The sequence below is a fragment of the Phodopus roborovskii genome, unplaced genomic scaffold (genome assembly GCF_943737965.1).
Source record: "Phodopus roborovskii unplaced genomic scaffold, PHOROB, whole genome shotgun sequence".
In the NCBI taxonomy this organism is placed as follows: domain Eukaryota; kingdom Metazoa; phylum Chordata; class Mammalia; order Rodentia; family Cricetidae; genus Phodopus; species Phodopus roborovskii.
This window is the reverse complement of record NW_026126558.1, coordinates 19,169,596-19,186,614: the sequence shown is the minus strand read 5'-3', so window position 1 is coordinate 19,186,614 and position 17,019 is coordinate 19,169,596. Positions and strand designations below refer to the sequence as shown.

The window sequence follows — 17,019 nt, the reverse complement described above, 5'->3', positions numbered from 1 at the left end:
GCACTAGCCTGATATGGTAGACATATGGAGACCAAAAACAACTCTCAGGAGTCAGTTGAGAGGCAGGACCTGTCTTATTTCTACAGAACTGCATACTCCAGGCTAGCTGGTAATTCTGTGTCTATCTCCCAATTCCCTGTAGGAATGCTGGAATAGCAGATGCTTACCACTGTATCCTGTAGGTTCTGGGATTCGAATTCAGGTCATCAGGCTATTACGTGCAATGGCTGTGCCCATCTATAGTCTTGCAGGCAGTGTTCAAGGTTTACCTTTTGGCTGGATCTTTGCCAACACAGTTGTTTCTTTTCTTCGTGAAATACACGCTGAAGATTGAAACTGAATGTCCATGTAGCTATGATCTCCATGTCCATGAAAGCTAAGGATGCTGAACATTTCTTCGTATGACTTATTGGCCATTCATGCTACTCTAGAGACATGTCTGCTCATTTTGTTTGCCCATTTATTGATCAGATTTCTTAGGGAGGGTTAGTATTTATGTTTAATTTTTTTTATATGGTAGATATTAGTGTGCTGTCAGGTAGGTAGCTAGAAAAACTTTTTTCCCATGCTGTAGTCTGTTTCTTATTCTGGTAACTGTTTCCTTTGCTGAAAAGACTTTTAATTTCATGCTTTTACATTTCTTCTGATTGCCAATCCTTGCTATTTCCTAGGTTATTGGATCCCTGTTACTAACGTCCTTGCCTATGCCTACAGCTTGAGGATTTGTTTTCTTCTACTGATATCAAAGTTTCAGATCTTTGATCAATTTTTCAGTTGATTATGGATGGGGGGGATATAGTTTTATTCTTCTACATGTTGGTGCCCAGGGATGGCACCACCCACGATAGGCTGGGCCCTCCCCCATTGATCACTAAATGGGAAAATGCCTTACAGCTGGATTTCATGGAGGCATTTCTTCAACTGAGGTTCCTTCCTCTGGTGACTCTAGCTTGTGTCAGTTGACACAAAACCAGCCAATACAACTGTAAAGAGTGGACACCTTTTACTCCTTCCTGAATTTAGAGGAAATGCTTTCAGTTTACCCCCCCCCCCCACTTAATATAACATTGGATATGAGTTTATCATACACAGCCTTAATTTTTTTTAAGAAGTCATAAATGTTTAGAGAATCCCTTCCATTTTCTTCTGCAATGCTGATTCTGTGGTTGTGCTTGATTAAGTGCATTTGTCCTGTGAGGTTTTCACAGCTCCATCAGCACTAACAGATAACCTCGCTGGGTCTAACCATCTTGGTTATTTGCTCTAGAGACTATATCATCCCATGCCTTCCTGCTTTGTAAGGTTTCTCTACTTAGTCTGGATGATTGGATGAGTTTGTAAGTGAGATGGCCTTTTGCTCCTGGTTCAACTCAATGCGTTACTCACATGACCCTTCTTCCTCTCATTATTAAGTACAATAATTTAATTTCTTCCCCAATTAAACATTTTCAAAGTATGGGTCAGGCGACACCCTTCAGTAGAATATTGCAGTGTTCTCAGACTAAGGGGATATGTCCTCAGATCCTGACTTCAGAGATGTCTGCTTCTGCTGTGATTTTCAAACTCATAACTTCACTAAGAGCTGAGGATGTAGCTCAGTGTTAGAGTTCACGCACGGGGTTCTGAGTTCAGTCCCACTAACACTCACACCAAACACAAGTGGGGAGCAAAGAAGCATTATTTGGGCTGCTTAAATGACCATCTTCACCCTGAATGCTGCCAGGCCTTTCAGAGCTCCATTTGTTTGCACATATGATCAGTTTCCGGCATAAAAGAAAAGAACCAGCTGTACAGATCAATGAAGGGAGTATAACAGGTGAAGACCAAGTGGTAAGCTCTGTAAACAAAGGTTTTTCTGCAAAACAATAACCAAAAAGAAATGAGAGAATTGAAGTTTCTCAATGGCGTGAACTACTGTGCGTGCCACAGTCAAAGGAAGCTATGCAGTCACAAGTCGAAGCCACACAGATCTGCTGTTGGGTTCATCCAAGTGTGGGATTTGGTGGTTTCTGGTTTTGTTTGTTGTTTTATTCATTCATTTATCAACTGTTTATTTGGCTTTAATGACTGGATAAGAGCTTTAAAATACAGTTCATGTGAGGTTTTTTTTTTTTTTTTGTTCACTTAAACAGAATACGGCCATCTGACCCAATCCCATTAAGGAGCAGAATACAGCCATCTGAACCAATCCCAGTGGCAGCAAATATGGAGGACACACAAGCCTAGAGATTTATCAGCAATAGTCTTTGTGTTCTTATACATCAAAATCCTTCTGGGACAGAGAGTCCTGCTGCATGGGTAGATTTCAACTGCCCTGTCACAAAAGCATTTTCAAGGGTAGCTCTGAGATAACAGACATGTTCATTTGCTTCACTACGTCGCATTAGCTAGCGTGTTCTGTAACACATTCTGTGTATTATGATAACCCACATTAATGATATATTAATGAGCTTCCCTGTAGCATTTCCATGTATGAATGTATTTCAGTCTATTCATACTCCTGACTAAGCTATCTTAACCTCTCCTCCTCCCTCTCCCTAATCCCCTGAACTTTCCATAGTGTTTCCTCTACTGGATCCAGATTGCCTTTAAATTCTAGCCTCTACAGTTGAGAGAAAACGTGATAATTAATCATCTCCATCTGACTTATTCTGCTTAACATGAAAACCTCCAGTTCCCAGTTTCCTGGGAAATGGCATGATCCCATCTTTCTGACCAAATGAAACTCTGCTATGTATATCCACTATCTCCTCTCTAGCCAGTTCTCTGGGCTGATGCTGTGACTTGGCTATGGTGAATGTACTCAGATCAACATGGATACACAGGCTCTCTTCTCCATCCTGACTTCATTCCCTTTGGGTACACACCTAGGACTGATATAGCTGGCTCATATACTAGTTCTTAGTCTCTGTTTTTAGTATCCCCCTATTATTTTCTGCAGGCTACACTTGTTTACATTCCCATCAACTGTGTACAAGGGTATCCTTCTCCATTTTGCTGATGGCCATTCTGAGTGAGATGAAATGAAATCTCGGTAGCTTGGGGTTGCATTTTCCTGGTGGCTAAGGATGAAGAGTTAATGACCTAAAAGCATCAGGAGGATTGAGAAGCTCCAGGCAGGAAAGCTGATTGACTGATGACACCAGTAGAATTTCTGATGAGGAGATCCGAGCACCAAACCCATTGGCTTCTACCATCTCCAGACAAAGGGGGCAGGGGGACAGATGACCTGCAGATAGACTGGACTCTTTTGTTCCCAAAGTTCCCCTTTCTATGTCCTATAAAGCCTCAAGACCCCCACACCTCCCCTGTGAAGAGATCGTCACCCTTCATTGTGCTGATAAAGGAACAATCTGCCCTGTGGGAGGCCACTTTATTCTTTCTTCTATGTCTAACAAATGGTGTTTAGCATTCCTCCCTTACATTTATCAGCCATTAGTATGTCTCCCAAGAGCTCTCCATTCACATCAGTTTCCCATTTACTGATTGAATTGTTTACCCCTCTCTTAACTTTTTGAATTCTTTATACATTTTGGATGTAATACTTTGCCAGATGAGTGACTGATAAAGATAATATTTTTTTTAAAAAAAAAATCAATCATAAGGGGCCGGAAAGATGGCTTAGTGGTTAAGAACACTTGTTTTTCATGCAGAGGACCCAGGATCAATTCCAAGCACCCACATGACAGCTCACAACCATCATGGCTCCAGGTTCAGGGAACTCGACACCTTCTTTCGGCCTTGCAAGGTACCAGGCATGCACATGGTGCACATATATACATATAAGCAAAATACCCATATACATGAAATAAAAAATAAGTAAATATTTTTTAAATGTTTAAATCAATCTTAGGACTCAATAAAAATAGTTTTCTTTTTTATAAAAAAAATATCAATTTTTCTGGACACAGCTCAGTACTAGAGAGCTTGTCTAGTATGCATGAGGCCCCAGGTTGGCTCCCCATACTGCAAAAACGAAAATCACCAAGTCTAGTAACACTGGCTTGGGTATCCACCAGTCTCTCCCTGCTTACTGAAAGACTTAGCTTCCTAATAGATCTTTATTTGCTAAAGACACATCTGGTTATATAGACATAGATGGAGACATCAGTGTCCCAGCTGTAAACACCTGTTTGCTATTTATTTGCAGCAGGTAAGAACGCCATCTGGGCTCTAAACAAAGCAAAACCTTTCATCTTCTTGGCAGGTTGTTCCCAGACTATAAAAGAACAATGCAAATGATTATGACAAACTCACTGAGTCGTATTTAAAGGGCCAGGCCCCTGCCCAGCTCCACACATTGTCTCACTCACAGTGCAGAGAGAAAATGCTGTTCCAGAGAAGGTCCTGGCTCTGGGTGTACATTAGAGTAGGTGTCCTTCTGGGATACCTACTGCGCAACCCTGAGCAACATGAGAAAAACAACTGTTATCAACTTATCCGACTATCCTGCAGCTTCCACGAAGCAGAGACTTACTGCCACAACCAGAAAGGACACCTGGCTCACACTTGGAACCCAGAGCTTCAGGCTTTCATACAAAGCTCCCTGAAGAAAGAAACCATGTGGTGGGTTGGGAGAAACCTACTGCCACCGAGAAACCATCAAGAGGCAACCCACCCAGGTAGGGCTCCAGTGTGAGTGTTGAGGAAAGTAATGTCTTATGCCTTGTTCTGGGGCAGAAAAAGTTACTTTAATCTTCCAGCTCTTATATTCACAAAAAAAGTTGTGGACGTGAGGTAATTTCCACTTTCACCTCCATTTGTCTCTACAGAACGACACACTTTGGTCAGTGCCTATCTGGCATTTGTTTCTCCATCTTCATGGAGATGCGGTTTTGCTTTGCTTTATACTACAGGATGGCCCGAAACTAGGTATTTAGCCCAGATTGGCTTCAAACTCTCAATCCCCCTGCCTCAGCCTCCTGAATGTTGACTTTCTTGGTAGACAACTGGCTCGTTTTATGCCAGATGCCAAAGAGGAAATTTTTTACAGTGACTTTCTTATCCTTGCCTCCACATTGCCTAAAAAGACCTATCTAGTGTCTTTCTTACAAAATTAGGTACCATAATCTTGCAGTTTTACAGGGGGAAAAAAATCCAAGAAATTATACCACCACTTCTCCATTAATGTGTAGGTAAATTGATTCCAAGATCTATGATTAAAAACATATACTGTTAAAAGTAATTTATAATATGTAGGGAGAAATCATAAATTCTCATTTGTTGGAAGCCAGACAAATTGGGCTTTCATGTGAATGCCCATGTGCACATTAGTGCCACAGTGTGTGTGCTGGGTTGGAGGCCAGAGATCAATCCATCTTGGGTAGTTGTCTTCATCTTCTATCTTGTTTGAGCAAGACCTTTTAGCTAGCTGACCCACAGGCTTCTGGAGAGGCTCCTTTCTCTGCCTCCTATCTCACCCAGAAATGCTGGGCTACCATGTCTGGCTCTACAGAGGTTCTGGGGATTTGAACTCAGGTCCTCACACTTGCCCAGCAAGTGCTTTGCCCAACAAACCATCTCTCCTGCCTGACTCTGAAGAATGAGACTTAACTGAGTCCAGTGTCCCTCCAGGAGATGTTGCTGACGTCGGGGCAATAAAGTGCACCGCTGTGGTCACACACGCTAATGACATCATCTCAACAAGGGACCAGTGCTCAAACAAGCATCACTTCATTTGCCAGGGTGAGTGATGAAGCTACTTCAACTTCAGCTTCAAAACTGTAATGAATGCACACAAAGGATTTATTTTAAGTAGTCTGTAATGGACCACGGGGTAAATACAGGGATTTCTGTCTTTATCGTTTTAAACTTGTTTTGTGTGCCTGTGGGAATAGGGGGGTTGCAGGTATGCTACAGTGCACATAAGTAGGTCAAAGGGCAACTCTCCTTCCACCATGTGGGTTCTGGGGTTTAAACTCAGGTCATCAGGCCTGGTGGCAGGTGACTTTACCCTTTGAGCCATCTCTCAGAAAGCTGCACTTTGGAATGAGTGACATCTTCATACTTCCCACTGTGCTAGTTGCTACTTGAAGTCCTCTCATGGTTTACTTGATTGAAGTACAGGAGAAATCGAATTAGTAGCTTTCACTCTCTGAATGTGCACCCCTATTCTGGTCAGCACTGGGCTGCACAGACAAAAGCTGGAAAGCAAAGAGCATGTGGCATGTAAAAATGAGAAGACAAAAAAGCCATCATCTCTTAGAAGTGTACTTTCCTGGAGCTGCTGGAAGATCAAACCGGTCAGTCAGTGTACACACACACACACACACACACACACACACACACACACACACACACAGAGAGAGAGAGAGAGAGAGAGAGAGAGAGAGAGAGAGAGAATAGATTCTTGAAGTCCTTACAATATCTCAGACAATCTAGACAAAATTTCATTCCACATCTTTTTTTTTTTTTTTTTGACAGAGTCTCTCACTTTGTAGCTGTGGCTGTCCTGAAACTAGCTCTATAGAACAGGCTGGTCTCAAACTTTAAAAGATCCTCCTGCCTCTGCTCCCAGAATATGATATTAAAGGTGTGTGCCACAATGCCTATCTACTTCACTCTGCTATTGAAATTTATAGATATGTTCTTATTAACATATGAAGTGTCTGTGACTAATAAAAACAGAATTCACTGCAGTACCTCTCTCTGTCCCCATAGAAAGATCACCGTCCTCAAATAAGAGCAAAGAGGTCACTTGTTGTCTCAACGTAATAAGACTCCAGCCTCTCAGTCTTTGCCACTCACAGTTCTCTGTGCCATGCAATCTTCTACTTTGCCATTGCAGCTTGCTGTTGTTAGTGAGGCGAAGGCAGTAAGGCTGACTCCCTCACAAGCCAGCAGCCACTGTTTCTGCCTCACAAACTGCCCCCATAATATTCACCAGTTCTATTACCATGGTTACTTACCTGTGGTCATTATGGAGAGTTGCTCAGCAAGTCCACCTCCAGGTTAAAAAAGTAATTTTTATTTCCCAGTTTTTTATTTTATTTTATTATTTTACATGTTGATCCCAGTTCCCTCTCCCTCCCCCCTGCCTCCCTCCCTCTTACCCTCTCTGCCTCCTCATATGCACCCTGACCACCCTCCCCTCCCATCCCCCATCCCAATTCCACATGTAGGGTGATGCCATCCAGGTGGGGTCATGTAGATCTGACAGGTCATTTGAAGTAGGGACTAGGACTTCTCTCCTGTCTCTAGGTTAAGGGAATATCCCTCCATGGGGGATGTACCTTCAAGGTCCTTTTGTGCACCAGGGATAGATCCTGGCTCCACTGTCTGAGGTCTCTTAGACTGCTCAGTCCTTCTGGCTGAGACCCATATTCAGGGGGCCTGAGTCAGTCCCATGCTGGATTCCCAGCTATCAGTCTGGGGGCCGTTAGCTCCTCCTTGTTCAGGTCAGCTGTCTCTGTGGGTTTCTGCAACCTGGTCTTAATTCACTATGCCCAACCTGATGCCTAAACGTCTGCGCTTAGCCATGCACATCTCTGACAATGAAATTATCTCTGTGATATAAGCACTGTAGTGGGGAATGAAGCAAAACAAAGAACAATAATATATAGAGTCGACTATTTTTAAGAGATAGCATGAATGTGTACACACACACATGCATATACTTATGAACATAATGGAAAAATTGGACTGGAGACTGATGGGTAGGAAGGAAACAGGGCAGAAGGGGCAGCTAGACCTCTCTGAACTTACTTTGTCTTGTGGTCCCATCACTGGGACACTAAATGTCCTAGTAAGTATTGCTGTGTTAAGTTATCACTCCAAATCCAGCTTCTGCTAATGGAAAATCTAAGAAATGGTTCCTAGGCAATCAGTTCCCCTCCCCTGTGACCGGGGAGAGGTAACAGGTCGTCTCATCCCCTTTCATCATGTGAGGTCACTGTTGTCCCCCACTCTAAAGGATGCAGCCCTCACCAGACATCAGATGCCAGAGTGATGACTTTAGACTTCTCCAAACTAGTAAAAAGTATTTCTGGTTTTTTTTTTTTTTTCATTCTCTTTCTTCTCCTCCTCCTTCTTCTTTGTCTACTTCTTCTTCCTTCCCTTCTTTTCTTTCTTCCTGTGCTGTAATGCAATCCAGGGTCTTGTTCATGCTAACTCAACACCCACAGCCAACTCACACCCCCAGCCTTAAGCTTCTGCCCTTTATAAATTACTGAGTCTGTGATGCTCTATCAGCACAAAACAAACTAAAAAGATATAAAATGCTTAGATCAAGAATTTAAAAAGCAATCCCTCCAAATAAAAAAGATGTGTCAGGGGAAAAGGTGAAGCTAGCAATTTTTAACTGTCTAAAATTTTTCTCAAAATATTTTTTTCTCAAGATTGGAAAAGAACCAGAAGAGTGGTCCATAAGGGCAATAAAAGCTGCTGGTTTCCTGTTCTTGTTTGGGTGATAGGTAGCTGAAGAAGCAGCTGAGAGCTCACATCTGCTTCCAACACAAGTCAGAGAGAGAGCTAACTGGGAATAATATGGGCTTTTGATACTTCAAAGCCCGCCCCCAGTGACACACTTCCTCCAAACAGTTCAAACAACTGAAGAGCAAGCATCCAAATATATATATATATATATATATATATATATATATATATATATATGCCTATTAGGGTCAATACAGCATACACACACACACACACACACACACACACACACACACACACACACAGTGAAATAAAGTAAAATGCAAGTTATCATCTGCCCTAAGGAGGGTATAGAAAGTCCTGATTGCTAGAGACTGAGTAAGGAAGTCAAAAAGAGTCATGCTTGAACAGTATCGAATAAGCTAGAACACTGCTGATGCACAGACAGTGCAGGTGCAAACTGAGGAGGATTGTGGTCCTAATTTTAAGTTGAGATGTAGCCAGTAGAGTTAAATGATTTTCTCTAGTGATCAATTTGCATGTGTGAGGAACCTGTGTATATGCATGTAGAAAATGAGGCATTCCAGGATGTCACTGTTAGGCTGAGAGTGTGTGGCTCATTGGTGAATGAAGTACATGTTGCTTAGACCTCCACAAAAGCCACTCCTGCCTTTTCTGGACCCTGAGCTCTACTGACCCAAGTTACAAGACTGAAAAAGAGGGTGTTTTGTTTGGCCTGTCTTTCAAACAAGGAGTTTAATCCTCTGTTGGTCTCTTGTTGACCCAACTAGACACAATTGTAGGTGCTCAGTAGTGTGCTGTCAGATGTGGCTATGATCAGAGCGAAGAGGCTACCTTCAGAGTCCCCACATTGTTATCTAATACAAGTGATTAATAACCTTTGTTTTCCCCTGCTTAGTGTGTGTGTGTGTGTGTGTGTGTGTGTGTGTGTGTGTGTGTGTGTGTGATGACCATTTGTGAGCTTACAGTCAATGCCGTAACCAAAAGAAAAACCTTTGTGTTGGTCCCACACAGGTGCCTTTCTCCAGCATGGGGTAAGCAATGGGAAAAATGAGCATGATGCAGGCAATGGAAAAAATGAACATGGTCCGCGGAGGCCCAAGGGAAAAAGAGGAGCCCAGACACAGACAAATGTGACCTCAGGTAATGTGTTCCTTCTCTGAGTGTGTGATCTAGCCTCCTTGGAGATGCCCAGAGCTGAGGTAAATCGAAATGAATTATTGTATCTGGAGCCAAGGAAGCGCCTCTTGAGTCTGCATATCCGATCTCAATACAACAGTCTGTACACCTTTTCCTTTTTGTGGTGCTGGCAATCAAACCTAGGGCTCTGTGCACACTAGGCAAGCACTTTCTAACAGAGTTATACCCCAACCCTTTACTTTCGTGTGTGTGAACCAGAAGTCTCCTTCCATTGCTTTGCACCATATTTTTAGAGATGGACTCACTCCGAGTTCACTGGGGTAACAGCATGTGTAAGTCGGTACCACCATGCCCAGATTTTCATGGGTTCTCACTCTGAACTCAGGTCCTCATGCTTTCACAGTGCTCGTTTTACATACAAACATCTCCCCAGCCCTCATCTTACATATAGACCTCATCTCTTCCCTTCTTGAGACAAGGGTCTTGCTATACAATCCACCCTGGCCGCAGACTCTGACCTTCCCGCTTCAGCCTCTCGATGACAAGCAAGCCCCACTGCACCCGGCAATGTTGATCTTCTCAGTCTGCCTTGAGTGTCTTTTTACTCATTCCACTGTGAGAAGCAAAATACTTTTTCTCACAAAACTTCTATTACAAAATAATTTTATTAGAATAAAGTTCTGGCAACCCCACCCAACTCCCTCTCTCCTCCTCTCTCCTAAGAACAAATGCTAGTTGGGGAAGATGCCTTTGCCTGAAAATACTTCAGTCTATGTCCATGTTGAACAGTTTGAGCAGACAGAGGGTAAAGATGTGGCAGGTTTACTGTGGGTCTAGTGATTATTCTTCAGGCAGGGGATAACCTCATAAACACAAGTGAATGGATGCTCTGTCAAACAAAGAATCTTGCAGGAACATGTGCACATGAATACACACACACACACACACACACACACACACACACACACACACACCTACATAAAGAGGACGGGTGAGATATCTTAGCAGGTAACATGTGCTGTGCCAGCGGGTAACCTGAATTGGATCCCTAGAATCCGTGAAGGCGTGAATGAAGACAGTCTGCTCCACAGGGTTGTGCTCTGGCCTCCACCCATGTCCAACAAATACACAGTGCCCCCCCACACTAATAATAATCTAAAGCTTTATAAACTGCTGTTGGTGTTTTTTTTTTTTATTTTAGCCATTCTAACAAGAACAAGATGGTACCCTGAACATGGGTGTCACTTAGGAGGCCTGGGAAGTCTGTGGAGCCTCTGGTAGTGGATCAGTATTTATCCCTAGTGTATGAATGAACTTTGGGAGCACATTCCACATAGAGGGCTACTCCCTCAGCCTAGACACACGGGGTCAGGCCTAGGCCCTGCTCCAAATGATTGACAAACTTTGATGATCCCCCATGGAAGGCCTCACCCTCCCTGGGGAGCAGAAAGCAGATGGGGCCAGTGGAGGGTAAGGGAGGAGGGAAAGGAGAGGGAACTGGGATTGCCATGTAAAACAGGATTTTTACTCACTTAAATTAAAAAAATATAGAAGGAAAAAAATTTTAAATAAATTATAAAGAATAATAATAATCTAGACTTTGAAACTCCTTTTCTGGTTAATGTACCTCTTTACTCTCACACCCAAGATTAATTAGAATAATATATGATATTATAGATTAGTGGTGGTATATTATTAGTATTAATACACTAATTGATTGAATCTAGGGACTCATGCATGCTGGGCAAGGCTACTGAGGTATAAACCCAATCCTCTAAGTTAGGATTTTATTCATAACTTTTTTCTTCCCCCCCCCCTCTGCTTTTGTTTTTCAAGACAGAGTTTCTCTGTGTAGCCCTGGTGGTTCTGGAACTCACTCTGTAGACCAGGCTGGGCTCAAACTCAGAGATCTGCCTGCCTCTGCCTCCTTAGTGCTGGGATTAAGGCCATGTGTCACCACCACCCAGCCTTCATAACTTTCAAATCAATATTTTATTAATTCTTTGAGAATTTGTAGTGTGTTTTGGTCCCATTCATTCTCCTCTCTTTCCCCAGTGTCTCCCAGATCAATTCTTGCCTCCCTTTGCACCCTCAACTTCATTCCTTTTGTTTTGTTATTTGTTAGCCATCAAGTCCCACTTGTGCAGTCCGCATACTCCTGGGGGGACATACACTGGAGCTTGGCTGACCTCCTAGGGGCCGCAGTTTTAAAGCAAATCGACCCTCAGAGATTATTTCTCCCCCAGAAGTCATCCACTAGCCATAGTTGCTCAGTTAGGGGGAACAGATTACAAACTTTTTCCACTTCTATACTACAGTGTTGACTGGCTTGGTCTTGGGCAGGTCGTGTGCTGGCAACCACAGCTCATGAGAGCAGCTGCCCTGTCGTGTCCAGAAGACCCTGTTCCACTCCAGTCACCCCTGTCCTCTGATTCTCACAGTTATTCTGCACCTGATCCTTGTTGGGTGACGGGTGATGGAGATGCTCCATCTGTGGCTGAGCACAGCACAGCACAGTGCTTATTCTCTGCGCTTCAGCCAGTCAGGATGTCTTCATTAACCACCATCCACTATATAGAAACGTCTCTGATGACGTCCTTTTTTATGCCTGTGAGTGTTTTGCCTGCTCTATATACCATGTGCATGTCTTATGCCCTCAGAAGGTGTTGGATCCCTTGAGCCAGAGTTACAGACAGTTGTGAACTGCCACTTGGGTGGTAGGAATCAAACCCTGGACCTCTGGAAGAGTAGCCAGTGCTCTTAACCATTGAGCCATGAGACTCCCTTAATAAGCCTTTAAAAAACAAACTCTTAACTAATCCCATGAGAGGCATCAACCAGACTCCAGGTGGAGGCTCCTTTCCTTCTTTCCGTGTCCCCTTAACATGCCTGACTTTTATCCCATCTTACCACTGAGAAAGCCAGGAAAGAGAGTTTGCATTTACTCAGTAACAAGCCAGAAGAAAACACAGAAGACAAAGTCTTTCTAATTCACAAACTCTCTGAAATGAGCAATCCTCACTCTCAGTCTGACTGAGTTAGAATCACCAGTGATGGACAGCTCTGGGTATATCTGTACCGGTGTTGCCAGAGAGCATGAAGAGAGAAGACAAGATTCACCTAGAATGTGGGGTGACACTGTCCCTCAGGTGTGGGGCTTCTCTTCTGGAAAAATCTCTGACCTTCTCCCATCTAATTTCTTATCCTCTACAATGCAACTACTGGATCAAATCTGCCACACCCACACTGCAATGATGAGACCAAATAAGTGTCTTTCTCCCTTAATTTGTTTGTGGCAGCCATTCTGTCCCAATGTCAGGCGTAACTAAGACTCACAGTGGGCTCTACTCTGGAGCCATTAACTACTCCTGACAGCTAATTGGCCGCCTGTATTGGCTGGACACAAGGTAAAGTCATCAGAGGTAGGAGACTCAATTGAGGAAATGCCTCCATGAGATACAGCTGTAAGGCTTTTCTCATTTAGTGATCAATGGGGGATGGCCCAGCCCATGGTGGATGGTGCCATCCCTGGGCTGCTGGTCCTGGGTTCTATAAGAAATTGGGCTAAGAAAGCTATGGGGAGCAAGACAGTAAGCAGCTCCCCTCCATGATCTCTACATCAGCTCCTGCTTCTGGGATCCTGCCCTGTTTGAGTTCCTGTCCTGACTTCCTTCAAGAATGAACAGGATTGCTGAAGTATAAGCCAAAGAAACCCTTTCCTCCCCAACTTGCCTTTTGGTCATGATATCATAGCAATAGAACACTAACACACTGCCTAAGAAAATTTGATTGAAAGAACACAACGGGTCTTACATAATTAGGAGTCTGTGCTGTTCTGACCCCTGTTGATGGTCCTCTAACAAGCCATTCCCTAACTGGATCTGTAGATGGTCTGGGCTACAACACCCCCAAGCTCTGAGTCACGTGGCTGCTTCGGGTGATGCCTATCTTAATGAAAACTGTAGGAGGGGAAAGACAGCAATAATGAGTGGTCTGGGAACTTAACTTAGTAATAGAGTACTTGCCTAGCATGCAGAAGGCCCTAAGTTCAATCCCAGCCTCTGATGAGACATGCAAGTAAGCAAACAATAATGGTAGCCAGATAAAACTTTATAACTGATTATTTTTCCAAATTTCAAGTTAATCATACACACTTTTGCATTCTCATTTCTCTAGGAGATGCCCATCTGTCAACCACATGTCACCATCCTGCTCCTCCTGATCTTGTATGTACTATAGTCCAAAGACACATGTGAAGCATTACTCTCTCATGTCAGTGGGTGCTGCTGGGATTTTACTGTCTCTCAGAGTGTGCTGGACACAGCTTTCTAGAATGGGAAGCACAGGGAAGAATCGGGCTAGCCGGTACTCTGAAGAAGCTTCTAGCAACTGACCCTCAATGCTTTTGTGCAGATATGCTGACTCCCTCCCTACCCTCTGACTCACTCAGAAAACTTGTGTCATCTTTTAGAAACACATGAAATACAATAAAATCTAAAAATCAGAGAGAGGGAGCAGTCAGAGGAAGGGAAGGCAGCAACTGTCAATGCAGCCTCCGCGTCACCCTCAGCCTCTTCTTCATGCTCTGCATGGTGACCTTTTAGGGCCTACAAAATTGCTTTGTGTCTTTGATCCCATGTGAACTGAAGAAGTGTTTCTAGAATATAAGAGAATCAAAGGTGAAATAAAATTCCCTTCTTGGCACTTGCCAAGCTGACATCACTTGGGATACTGCCAGGAGAAGGGACAATGAAGTTGGAATTGGTCCATTGGGTCCCTTAGCTCTCCAGTCTCTTTGCCCCTTTCTTCCCTGTCTGACCTCAGCACAGGATCCAGAGAGATCCTGATTGCTGGCACTGGACATGCCCATCATTCCCTCTGCTCAATCCACTTCATCCTCACACACCCCTTGCTTTTCTGGCCTCCTGCTTCCTCCTCAAATACACCCAGCAGGCTTTGGTCCCCTTAGATATCCCTCAGACGTGTCAGCAGAGCCCACTTTTCCCATCCCCACTCTCAGCCCTGACTTTCAGTCTGCAGCACAGCCCTCCTCCCCTATCTGCTTCCCTAGATGTTGCCTAAGCAGCATGTCATGTGTTCAGTACCTGACACAATTTGTCCATCAGTCTCCCTTTTCAGGGAGGCCCTAAGAGGCCAGACATTAGGCTCCTTTTGTCCTGCACACCCAGTCCTCTAGAATATGGCCTAGCACGTAGTAAGCGTTTAATACATTATTGAATGGTGGGCAGTAGATCTATTGTCCCTAATGTACAGTGTGGATGGACCATGTCCTCTCAGAGCTGTTTGGCAGCAGTGTCCTATAAGACACGGGAGGCCCAGAGTGAAAACAGAAACTGCCCCAGTGATGTTGCACTTGGTAAAACAAGATTCAACCTCTTCCTTTACATGTTTTTATCTTTTAGTCTAAGACACTGTGCTTTCCCATCCGCCCATTTTCCTCGTTACTTCCAAAAGCCACACCACAGACGATAATCACGTCTCCAACAAACTCAAAGGTGACATCAGTCATACCTGCATCCAGTAGCTCACCACAGGTGACATCAGCCACACCTGCATCCAGTAGTTCACCACAGGTGACATCAGTCACACCTGCATCCAGTAGCTCACCACAGGTGACATCAGTCACACCTGCATCCAGTAGCTCACCACAGGTGACATCAGTCACACCTGCATCCAGTAGTTCACCACAGGTAATATCAGCCACACCTGCATCCAGTAGCTCACCACAGGTGACATCAGCCACACCTGCATCCAGTAGTTCACCACAGGTAACATCAGCCACACCTGCACTCAATAGCTCATCACAGGTAACATCAGCCACACCTGCATCCAGTAGCTCACCACAGGTGACATCAGCCACACCTGCATCCAGTAGTTCACCACAAGTGACATCAGCCACACTTACACCCAGCAGCTCACCACAGGTGACATCAGTCACACCTGCATCCAGTAGTTCACCACAGGTGACATCAGTCACACCTATACCCAATAGCTCACCACATGTGACATCAGCCACACCTGCACTCAGTAGCTCACCACAGTTGACACCAGCCACACCTGTACCAAACAGCCCACCATGGCCTATCACGGCAGACGCCACCAGGCCTGAATCTACAATTCCTGTTGGAAGATCTTTGGCAGACATCACTTCAAGCCCAAAGGAGGACTCTCACTCAGAAGTCATCTCCACCCATCCACAAATGTCATTTCAGAATACAGCCAATCAGGTAAGTCTGGAAACAGAAAATAGATGGGTAGCTTCATGGCGTTGAAAGGCACTTACAGAGGCACAGATACAGCTCAGTGTTAAAACACTGGCCTAGCATGTGCATGACCCCAGGTTCAATCACCAGTGTTAAAAAAAAAAAAATAGTCATGAAAAGAGCACATATGTTCTTCTGTCATGACATCTCCAGAGTCATGATTTTTAAAAGCACTTTAATGGTTACCCTGTTGCCTCCCAGGGAAATTTCACATGTCTAACCAGTGGGTTATGTGCCCATTGCAGCATTTGATGGTTTGTTCTTATGTAGTGGGTGAAGAACCTGTGCTAGCCACTCCACTGTATCAGAGGTGCCAGAGAAAAGGAAAAGTCACTGAGACAAGATGACTAACAAGAATCCCATTCTTCACTCCTACTTTTAAAAATTCAAACCCAATAGGGGTCAGGAGGAGGAGGGGAGGGGAGGGAAGGGGGAGGTATATTGAAGCACCCATAATAAATACTCAGGATTCAAAAAAAAATTCAAACAGAGTTTATATGCAGCCTGACACTTTCCAGTCAAAATATCCCATTTGCCTTGATGAGCTTCACATGGTGATGGAAGCTAGTTGTTCACTGGTCCCAGCAAGGACCAGTCTGCAAAAGCTGGTTCCTTTCCTTAAAACAAAGAGAAAGGTAGAACAAATATCTGGAAGTGTTTACAGAAAAATTACTAGAATTGTTATGAGAATTTAGAAACATTCCCCAAGTCCAGATATATGTTCTAACTAAGTGTGTGACAATGAGAAAATTAAACACAGCCAAGTGGGGTAGCAGACACCTGTAATTCCATGACTCAAGAGGCTGAGGCTGGAGGATTGAAGGTTTAAGGTCAGCCTAAGCTACATAAATGCTAAGATGTGCTCATCTGGCTTTGGGTTTTTTTGGGGGGCAGGGTGAAGACAGGGTTACATCTGTGTATCTCTGGTTGTTCTGAAAGTCACTCTGTAGACCAGATTGGCCTCAAACTCACAGAGGTCTGCCTGCTCTGCCTTCCTAGTGCTGGGATTAAAGGCATGTGCCACCACTGCCCAACTACATGTATTTATTTATTTATTTTTAATTTAAGTGTATTGGTATTTTGCCATGGGTGTCAGATCCCCTGGAATTGGAGTTAGACTGTTGTGAGCTGCCACGTGGGTGCTAGGAATTGAACCCAGGTCCTCCTGAAGAGCAGTCTGTGCTCTTAACCACTGATCCAT

General features: G+C 44.0%; 1 protein-coding gene across 1 annotated transcript in view; it reads left to right on the top strand.

Moving 5' to 3' along the window:
• The first annotated feature begins 4,327 nt into the window (after positions 1-4,327).
• Positions 4,328-17,019, top strand: part of Pkd1l3 (polycystin 1 like 3, transient receptor potential channel interacting) — a 60,556-nt gene continuing 47,864 nt past the window's right edge. Inside the window, 3 exon segments of the mRNA XM_051201806.1 lie at positions 4,328-4,622; positions 5,575-5,685; positions 15,010-15,782. Of these exon segments, the coding sequence (XP_051057763.1) occupies positions 4,328-4,622; positions 5,575-5,685; positions 15,010-15,782 (1,179 nt within the window).